The sequence below is a fragment of the Oncorhynchus tshawytscha genome, linkage group LG07 (genome assembly GCF_018296145.1).
Source record: "Oncorhynchus tshawytscha isolate Ot180627B linkage group LG07, Otsh_v2.0, whole genome shotgun sequence".
NCBI lineage: Eukaryota > Metazoa > Chordata > Actinopteri > Salmoniformes > Salmonidae > Oncorhynchus > Oncorhynchus tshawytscha.
Genome location: NC_056435.1, coordinates 61177728 through 61188541, shown reverse-complemented (window position 1 = coordinate 61188541; position 10814 = coordinate 61177728). Strand labels below are relative to the sequence as shown.

At 39.8% G+C, this 10814-nt stretch overlaps 1 protein-coding gene across 4 annotated transcripts in view; it reads right to left on the bottom strand.

The window, feature by feature from the left end:
• Positions 1-17: 17 nt before the first annotated feature.
• Positions 18-10814, bottom strand: part of LOC112246223 (histone deacetylase 7-like) — a 90639-nt gene continuing 79842 nt past the window's right edge. For all 4 annotated transcript variants that reach the window (XM_042324773.1, XM_042324775.1, XM_042324772.1 and 1 more), the window contains 5 exons: positions 7033-7151; positions 6293-6426; positions 6107-6188; positions 4136-4289; positions 18-2609 (listed from right to left, as the gene is read on the bottom strand). In XM_042324773.1, coding sequence (XP_042180707.1) covers positions 2564-2609; positions 4136-4289; positions 6107-6188; positions 6293-6426; positions 7033-7151 — 535 coding nt within the window. In that variant the 3' untranslated portion in view covers positions 18-2563. The remainder of the gene's footprint in view (positions 2610-4135; positions 4290-6106; positions 6189-6292; positions 6427-7032; positions 7152-10814) is intronic.

Below are 10814 nucleotides of genomic sequence, written 5' to 3'. Positions count from 1 at the left end.
AACTTCAGGAAAAAATGTATGCTGAGAAAACTCTATTTCCCTTTTATTGAGGAAAACAGATAACAGGGTTCTCAAAAGTACTTAATTAAAGCAGAAATAAACCTAAAGCAGGATAAAATATAACACAGAATCATTCTGAAAGAAAATGAATAATACATGGTGGCCATTTTGTTCCACATAATCATAGTCAAATGTATTGTTTCATTATCAATAATCACCTTTTCACCATGTCAATGTCAAATACCATATACCTCTTGCAGGGTCTTTTCATGTAAAGTATTGGTTCTATAATGTATATTATAAAGCACCAAAAAGTACTGGAACAATACAACATTATAGTACAAATTAATCTGTAGCACTGTGAGATAAATATATTTTGTTAACACGATACATAAGCAAGGCACTGCAATAACATTACATGGGTAACAAATAAATCGTTATTTAATGGAAAGTGCTAACAAGAAATGTAAGCAGTTTTTTAATCCATATTTTTTAAATATTAAGAACAAAAACCTCTGTTTAAATACAAATACAATCAGGAATTCACAAAAGTCTTTGAAGTTGTGTTCAGAGGCCATACCACTTTACGAATGGGATGCTGTTCACAGAAGGCTTTTAACTTTTGTCTTCTCTCAACCTGTGCTCAATTGTTCTACATACTATAGTCAGCTAGCTTAACAAGCTGACTGACTATAGTATGTAGAACTTAACAAGCTGACTCCAACAACTAAGTGCTAACTTCAAATGTTATATGCTAACTGCAGTATGGTCCAGGAACAAAAATACCTGACTTTTTTTTGTAAATCGAGTGGTAGATAATCTGATATGAACAAATCCTTGTTCACTTGTCTTTCATAGTAGAAAACTAAGAATTAAAAAATACAGCCTATCAAAGATACAAAATACAACAGGCAAGTCAATAAATCCACATGTTAAAAAACTGGTATTTGTGAAATCACAACAGAACAACAATTTAAAAAAAGGCATTGTCAGAGTGGAATAGACATGTAAAAAATGTGTAATTTTACTAAAACACAATCCCAACATTTAAGACATTGTAAGTGCATTTGTGATTTGTTTGAGTCCCGTGAAGTCAACAGACAGCTTTTAAGTGCCAGTCAGAGTTTAAGACTATGAAGTCAGTTCAACTGTGTTAATAATCTGCCTTGAACCTAGCAACATTAGTTATATTTGACCTTCATTACGTTGAAATACCCTGCTGACAACATGTAAATGCGGTGATTTACATACACATGCATAAACACTTTGTGAGTGGCCGAGAGTAGAGTAGGACCGTATGGCGGTGTGTGTGTCCTTGCCTGAAACACATTTGGAATGTTTAATCTGACTCTGTTTAATCTGACTCCTCTCTCACTAACAATTGATTTCCTGAATTGTCACAGTGAGTCATTGGATTCATTTCCTAATAAATGTTATCATTCGAATGACAAAGAATGAGGATGTCATCAACTTGAGATATAAATAATACCTTCATTTTTTCCTTAAGTGCTGTCTGAGAGGGAGTCTTACACCCCACATTTGCATTGGAAGAAAAACAACTAGAAAATTTCTGAATCACAGGGTTCTAGGCCTTCTCTATTTGCTACTTAAAAAACATGACCATTATGTATTGACATTTGATATACAATACGCAATAAATCAAACTTACAATATTTAAATCAGCTTAAAAACATGAGTATGATAATATACATGTTTGATTGTCAATCGCAGGTCCATTCTGTCATTCTCTCTTTGGTTCACATGACAAAATACACAGTGAAAAAAAGTCCGAACAAAATTCCCAGTCTTCTTTCTTTTTCTTCATTTTGTTGGCGTCACATAAATTGAAATGACATCATCAATAAGAAATGTGTCCCCCCGCTGAGGGGGCGATGTCTGTTCTCCTTCATAGTAACTTCTGTGGGGACGTGGGACTACTTCCTACTTCTCTGTGTGATTCGGTTCTGTCGGCCTGGCGATGTGCAGTGGTAACCTGTGACCGAAGGCTAAACAAGAAGCTCACTTCCCCAGAGAGACTCTGCTTACAGCCAGTCATGTAGCTGGTCTTTGTCAAGTCACTTCACGCTACAAGTTCAAGCCTCAACCCCTCCCCCCCGGTGGTGTTTATAATGGTATATCTTTCCCCCCTCCAGTTTATGCTCAGGTCTGCTACTCCTCTCCTTCTGTGTCCTCACAGTTCACAATGTTACACACGAGGGAGGCATGCAGAGGCATGTCATGAAGACAGTGTTCATTCTCCTCTCTCTTGGTCCTCCTGTACCCTGTTAATGGGATGTGTTATCAGTGTGCGGTTGAGATGCGGTCGAATCAAGCGAGTGGTCGTAGTAAGGCCAGTAGAACTGTGTTCTGATGAGGTGTAAGAGTGTGAGAGACGGAAGCTACTCAGTTTGCCTATAGTGGGCAGGATATGGTCTGTACAGTGTCAACTGGAGACAGTGGATTCTGGTCAAGTAAAGCAGGACTGAGTGGATCACAGTGTGTGTGTGTGTGTGTGTGTGTATGTGTGTGTGTGTGTGTAAGGTTTGTCGGAAAGTGCACTTGTCTACATGGAGTCTCTGTCCCCCTCCATAAGTTCATCTGGTTGTGTCCTGAATAGGAGGGAGAGAGGAGAGAAGGGAATTGTATAGCATTCTAATATATAACCTGTTGTAGTATTTATTACAGCAGTATAAAACTAAGGGAGATGCCTAGTCAATTGTAAAACTGAATGTATTCAACTGAAATGTGTCTTCCGCATTTAACCCAACCCCTCTGTATTAGAGAGGTGCGGTGGGCTGCCTTAATCGACCTCCACATCATCGGCACCCAGGGAATTACACCATCATATATATATCACTGTATTAAATTTCAACAGGACACAGATGCTGCAAATAGTTCTAGAGCATACTGATGCAATTATCTTCATGTGGTTGTAGACAACTCCTGTTTAAATAGGGTTTTAACGCTGCAATATCAAATCAAATAAATGTGTATTTGTCACATGCGCCGAATACAACAGGTGTAGTAGACATTACTGTGAAATGCTTACTTTTACAAGCCTTTAACCTACAATGCAGTTCAAGAAATAGAGTTAAGAAAATATGAACTAAATAAACTGAAGTAACTTTTTGGGCGACCCGACCAAATTCATATAAAAATGTGAGTTATAGATCTGTCATTGTCATTGAAAGCAAGTCTTACAAGCGGTAGATCGGTTCAATGTTACGCTTTTTCTACGCTTCCCATTCTTAACGTTTGTACAGCAGCTTCAAACAGCTGAAAATACAATATTGTTGGTAATTGAAATTACTTTTCACAGTGGTTTAGATGGTAGAATGATTCTCTACACTATACATTGCTTGTTTTGTCACATAAACTGAAATGAGTCAAACTAGTAGAATTTTAGCAACCAGGAAATGGCGGATATCGGCATATTGCACCTTTAAAGGGAGAGAGACAGTGCTGCGTCTTTTGTGTCTTTTGAATTTTCACACTGTCTCCCATAAAATACAATTAGAACACTAATTGATTCATCTTCTGGTTCAAAAGCTGATCTAGGGACTGGTGTTGGAAATTATCACTAATCCAAAGCAGTGTGATGAGATGCAGCTGACAGCTAAGGATTTCATGTTTAAGTTTTCATCTAATACATATTTAAAGTGGTGGTTCACTCGTAGTACACATGTACATGATTTTCCACATACCCACAGTAGGCTGCTGTAGAGAAATAACTGTTGTAAAGAAAATGTCTCCTATGATTCCATTAGCTTTCAGTTCAGGAAAGCCAATGCTAGCCAGATGCTGCTGAAAATAACTAAATAACCTAAATATGTATTTGAGTGAACCATCCCTTTAACTATAATTTAATGTTATAACACTTCACTCGATATTTTATTATATTATTTTAATATCATACGAGACTACAGGGTGTTTTAAATCTAATCTCATGTTACATGATATTATATTGATATTATATAAGACTACATGGTGTCATTGCTGTTACTACATTGTGTCAGTGCTCTTATTATATAGTGTCATTGCTGTTACTAAATGGTGTCATTGCTGTTACTACATGGTGTCAGTGCTGTTACAACATAGTGTCAGTGCTTTTACTATGTGGAGTCAGTGATGTCACCTGTTTGTGGTGAGGCTGGCCATGGAGAGAGAGGCCAGGGCAGAGACGGTGTCATTGTGGTCCTCTGAGCCACGTCTCAGACTGTGTCCTTGGGCCTGCATGTATGACTGATCCACTGTGTGGGCCACCACCCTCAACGACCGCCAGTACTCACCTAGAGAGAGAGAGAGAGAGATAGAGAAAGTCATTGTTTCAGGTTGTCATGTTGCATCGTTGCAGAGTACTCTCTTAAAAGTTGAGCTATTATGTCTTTGAAGTATGTGAACTATATTGTATACCAAGCAATATTACAGTTAATACTTGTGTGTGTGTTCGAAATAAAATACCAATGCCACAATTTTAATTCAGCCTTCACCAATACCACAATTTTAATTCAGCCTTCACCAATACCACAATTTTAATTCAGCATTCGTGTAATTTAAATCACACAATTGTGCCAAAGGGCCTTGGTGTGTGTGTATGTGTGTGCACATGTGGAGAGAGAGAAAGAGAGGACCAAGTGGTGTGTGTTCCCAGTATTCACCAGACATATATTTCACCCTCTGCCTAAATGAAGGGGCTTAACATTCTTGTGGCTTTGCAAATATTTTTAATTAATCTAATTGGAATGGGATAACATTTGTGCGCAATCAGGAGGGATGTTGTGAAGATCGTGTGGTAGAGAAGTGTTTGAAGATAATTGGAGCCAGGAAGGCAGTGGCCGGCTCTCTCTCTCTGTGTGTGTGTGTGTGTGTGTCTGTGTGAGAGAGAGAGCGAGAGGGAGAGTGAGAGAGAGAGGGAAGGAAGGAAAGAATGAGAAGGAAGGAGGGATGATGAGAGGGATGTGGGGAGGAGAAATATATGGGACGAAGAGAGAGGTGGTCAGAGAGAGAGAGAGAGAGAGACAGAGAGAGAGAGAGAGAGAGAGAGAGAGGGAGAGAGAGAGAGAGAGGGAGAGAGAGAGAGAGAGAGAGAGTAGAGAGAGAGAGAGAGAGAGAGAGAGAGAGAGAGAGATAAATAACATCCAAACAGACTATACAAATAGAGGGATGAAATAGATGAGAGATGGAAGTGGTAGAGAGGAATGAGATGTGGAGAGAGAGGTGAAGAAGAACAGAGAATGGATGTGCAAGAGGTATTCATGGAGGAGGACAGAAAGAAGACAAAAGAGAGAAAGGAAGATGCAGAGTAAGAGAGAAAAGAAGATTGAGAGAGAGGGAGAAAGAGAATACAGAGAAAAAGAGAGCTGGTGTGAGATCGAGAGACTGAAAAAAGAGAGGGACGATACTGTAGAGCAAAACATCTGAACTTATCATGTGAGAGCGCAGTTGCTCACGGTCTGCGTACCCATATTTTGCCATGGGGCAGAGAGAATATTTTTGCGAATTTTCTTACAAATTTTCTACAATTCTACTGATTTTGCCATGGTGGGGAGAAATAAATGTTTGCCATTTTTAATATGATATCTGAGTGAGACTGACTAACAAAATCAAAAGGGGCTATCGCTATCCGGCCGGTAATTCGACCATGATAAGAAGTTTAGATAGCTGGCTGCTAAACTAATTTAGCAAACAAAAAATTGTAGCAGACATTGGCTAATTGACTGACTATCAGTGACTGACATAACAAGAGCAAAACTGCTGATGCACAACAACATTTGGAAATTGCACCTTGTATTTGTGTATTCTACTATTCTATCTCGAAAAAGAAAGTTGAGACCCCGAAAGAGTTCCCCAATTTTGAGGGGGAAGTTGATCTGAGGACCTTCAAAATGGGGGCCGCAGGCCACCACCAGTTGCCCATCTCTGCTGTAGAGTGAAAGAAATCTTGAGAGCGGGAAGAATGATAAAGACAGAGAAATGGGATAAAGAGAGAGAAAGTGAGGCAAATAGAGAGAATGGACCAAAGAAAGACAGAGATAGGGAGAGAGATAGAAAGAAAGACAGAGATAGGGAGAGAGATAGAAAGAAAGACAGTGTATCAGATGTTCACCCTGGGCCTGGATGACTCTCTGCAGAGAGAGGACAGCATTGGGACAGGGTCTCCTCTCTAGGACTGCTTCAGACAGGGGTTCCTGGTGGGGAACACACGGGGGGAGGGGGGGTCAGTATAGTGTTGTTTCCCCCATGGTGAAGGGTAGGATTTAGGGAGAAGTAAGCTGATCCTGTGGTTACTGACCTGGATGCCCAGCAGGGCCCTGACACAGGCCTCAGAGGCATCGCAGATGGCCGTGAGCTCGTGACCCCCCTCCAGCGCCATGACAACCCGTCCCCCTGCCAGCCCCATCAGCTGCCGTGTTAGAAAACCAAAACCTTTGGGGGGGAGACACATTTAAATACTTTATTTATTTAAATTTACAAGTGACAATTACAATCAAAATTCACTGATGCATTCCAAAGTCCTCCATATTTCCACACACACACAGGAGACTAAACTTGCAACATGTCCTCTAAACCTCATGGCAAAATGTGTAGAATTACAGGAAATGAGCTCTCAAAAGGCTAGAGCTCTGACTGCATGTGTGGGTATTGATATGGGTACACCGACTCGCGATCCACTGCGGCCCCTCATGGTGAGGTCAGATTTTTTGTGTCCCCCCCACCCCCATCAAAGTTGCCCATCCCTGGTGTGGAATATAGAACAGTCAGAATCATTTAGTGAGACTCATAAGATTGTGAAGATGAGGTGGAAACACTGTGGGTGTGTGTGGCTCAGTTGGTAGAACATGGCACTTGCAATGCCAGGGTTGTGTGTTTGACTTCCACAGGGGACCAGTATGAAAAATTGCAAAATGTACCCACTCACTACAGTAAGTTGCTCTGGATAAGAGTGTCTGCTAAATGACTAAAAATGTTAAATAAAATGTACCTGTGTGTCCCGCATATGATTTTGTGAGGAACAGTGAATAGTGTGCTTACACTTGGCTGACACTTTGTAGCCCCCCAGTGGCGCCAGATGTCCCTCGACGGCATCGAAACCAGATGAGACCAGCACCACGTCAGGACAGAACTCATAGGCAATCGGCATCACCACAGTCCTGGAGACAGATAGGGGAGGTTCAACGCTGTTGTAGGTCAAAGCACTCCAAAAGGTACGTTGTGCAAAAACCTTCCTAAATTGTCTGAAAATCATTTAAAAATAGCATAGGTCATTACAAGGCTTTATAAATGTTCTTATAATCCATTGTGAAGAGGGTATTCATAGACACTGTTACCCCCCCGAAAAAAAAATCAAGGAACCTTGACATCTAGTGAAGACAAGAAAGTCAACACTGAGTTACACTTTATAGAAACATATCCTGTGTGTAATGATGAAAATAGTTGCTCGCAAGAACTTAACAAGATTCTGCAGTGTCACAGAATGACATCAAAATCAAATTTATAATGCCCTTTTTACATCAGCAGATGTTACAAAGTGCTTCTACAGAAACCCAGCCTAAAACCCCAAACAGCAAGTAATACAGATGTAGGAGCACGGTGGCTAGGAAAAACTCCCTAGAAAGGCAGGAACCTAGGAAGAAACCTAGAGAGGAACCAGGCTCTGAGGGGTGCCCAGTCCTCTTCTGGCTGTGCCGGGTGGAGATTATAAGAGTACATGGCCCTTAAGGCCAGATCGTTCTTCAAGATGTTCAAACATTCATAGATGACCAGCAGGGTCAAATAATATTCACAGTGGACACAGGTTTCTGCATTTGACTTTGACCCTTTCAACACGCTAGTCTCTTGTGACACACAAAACATACTGTGCTTTATTGCTTACTGTATAACACATGCTCTTCAAGAGGGAGATGTGTACAGTATATTTAGGACCGCATGACATGTTCATTTGCAAATAAATCACTGACTACCCAGTGAAGAGACATGGTCAAATTAAAACCCATGTCCCATGGATCGGGCCTGGTCTGAGATCTGTTTGTGCTGTCTTGCCAACACCTACAGTCATCGTCAATATGCACAAACAGATCCGGAACCAAGCTACCACTGATCAGTCCAACTGTCAGAAACATTTCAACAAACATCCAGGTAACATACCCAGGTATGTGACACAGTGTGACACCAAATAAAAGTACATGAAAGTTGAAACACTATCACTATCACTATCATTAACACTAACACTATCATTAACACTATCATTAACACTATCACAATCATTAACACTATCACTATCATTAACACTATCACTAACACTATCGCTATCATTAACACTATCACTATCATTAACACTATCACTAACACTATCATTAACGCTAACACTATCACTATCATTAACACTATCACGGTCACTATCATTAACACTATCACTATCATTAACACTATCACTACCATTAACACTATCACTATCATTAACACTATCACGATCACCAACACTATCACTAACACTATCACCAACACTATCACTAACACTATCACTGACATTTTCACTAACACTATCACTATCACTATCGCTAACACTATCACTAACACTATCACTACATTACCGCTATAACTATCACTACCACTATCATTAACACTATCACTAACAATAACACGATCACTATCATTAACACTATCACCAACACTTCACTAACACTATCATTAACGCTAACACTATCACTATCATTAACACTATCACTATCATTAACACTATCACTATCATTAACACTAACACTATCAACAACACTATCATTAACACTATCACGATCACCAACACTATCAACAACACTATCATTAACACTATCACGATCACCAACACTATCACTGACATTATCACTAACACTATCACTAACACTATCGCTATCATTAACACTATCACTACATTAACACTATAACTATCACTATCACTACCACTATCATTAACACTATCACTAACAATAACACTATCACCAACACTATCACTAACACTATCATTAACGCTAACACTATCACTAACACTATCACTATCATTAACACTAACACTATCAACAACACTATCATTAACACTATCACTATCACCAACACTATCACTGACATTATCACTAACGCTATCACTATCATTACCACTATCGTTAACACTATCACTATCATTAACACTATCACCAACACTATCACTATCACCAACACTATCACTAACACTATCATTAACACTATCACTAACACTATCACTATCACGATCACCAACACTATCACTATCATTAACATTAACACTATCATTAACAATATCACCAAAACTATCACCAACACTATCACCAACACTATCACCAACACTATCACTATCACTAACACTATCACTATCGCTATCACTAACACTATAACTATCACTATCATTAACACTATCACTAACGCTATCATTAACACTATCACTATCCTATCACTATCACTGTCACTAACACTATCACTAACACTATCACTGTCACTATCACTAACACTAACACTAGATGGATATAAATTACATCAAGTTGCCAGATAAATCAAATCAAACTGTCACATGTACTGAATACAACAGTGTAGACCTTATTGTGAAATATTACTTACAAGCCCTTACCCAACAGTGTAGACCTTATTGTGAAATGCTTACTTACAAGCCCTTAACCAACAGTGTAGACCTTACCGTGAAATGCTTACTTACACACCCTTAACCAACAGTGTAGACCTTATTGTGAAATGCTTACTTACAAGCCCTTAACCAACAGTGTAGACCTTACCGTGAAATGCTTACTTACACACCCTTAACCAACAGTGTAGACCTTATTGTGAAATGCTTACTTACACGCCCTTAACCAACAGTGTAGATCTTATTGTGAAATGCTTACTTACACGCCCTTAACCAACAGTGTAGATCTTATTGTGAAATGCTTACTTACACGCCCTTAACCAACAGTGTAGATCTTATTGTGAAATGCTTACTTACAAGCCCTTAACCAAGAGTGTAGTTCAAGAAGAGTTAAGAAAATATTTACCAAATAAACTAAAGTAAAAAATAATAATAAAAGCAAAACAATAAGAATAACGAGGCTATATACAGGGGGCACCGGTACCGAGTCAGTGTGGAGGCTATATACAGGGGGTATAGGTACAGAGTCAGTGTGGAGGCTATATACAGGGGGTATAGGTACAGAGTCCATGTGGAGGCTATATACAGGGGGTACCGGTACAGAGTCAATGTGGAGGCTATATACAGGGGGCACCGGTACCGAGTCAGTGTGCGGGGGTACAGGCTAGTTGAGGCAATCTGTACATGTAGGTGGGGGTGAAGTGACTATGCATAGATAACAAACAAACAGCGAGTAGCAGTAGTGTACAAAAGGGAGGGGTTCAATGTAAATAGTCCGGTGGCGATTTTATTAATTGTTCAGCAGTCTTATGGCTTGGGGGTAGAAGCTGTTGAGGAGCCTTTTGGTCCTAGACTTGGCGCTCCGGTACCGCTTGCCGTGCGGTAGCAGAGGAAAAAGTCTATAACTTGGGTGACTGGAGTCTCTGACAATTTTATGGGCTTTCCTCTGACACCACCTATTATATAGGTCTTGTAGCCTAACGATAGTTACACATCATATACATTTCACCATTTGATTGACCCTTCAAATGGCTCATTCATCTCCCCTCCTCTCCCCTGTGACAATTCCCCAGGTCATTGCTGTAAATGAATGTGTTCTCAGTCACATTACCTGGTAAAATAAGGAAAATATGTTTGGGGGATTACTGTCACTAAACTTAATTTAAAATAACTTTTGGCCTGTACCTTAAAA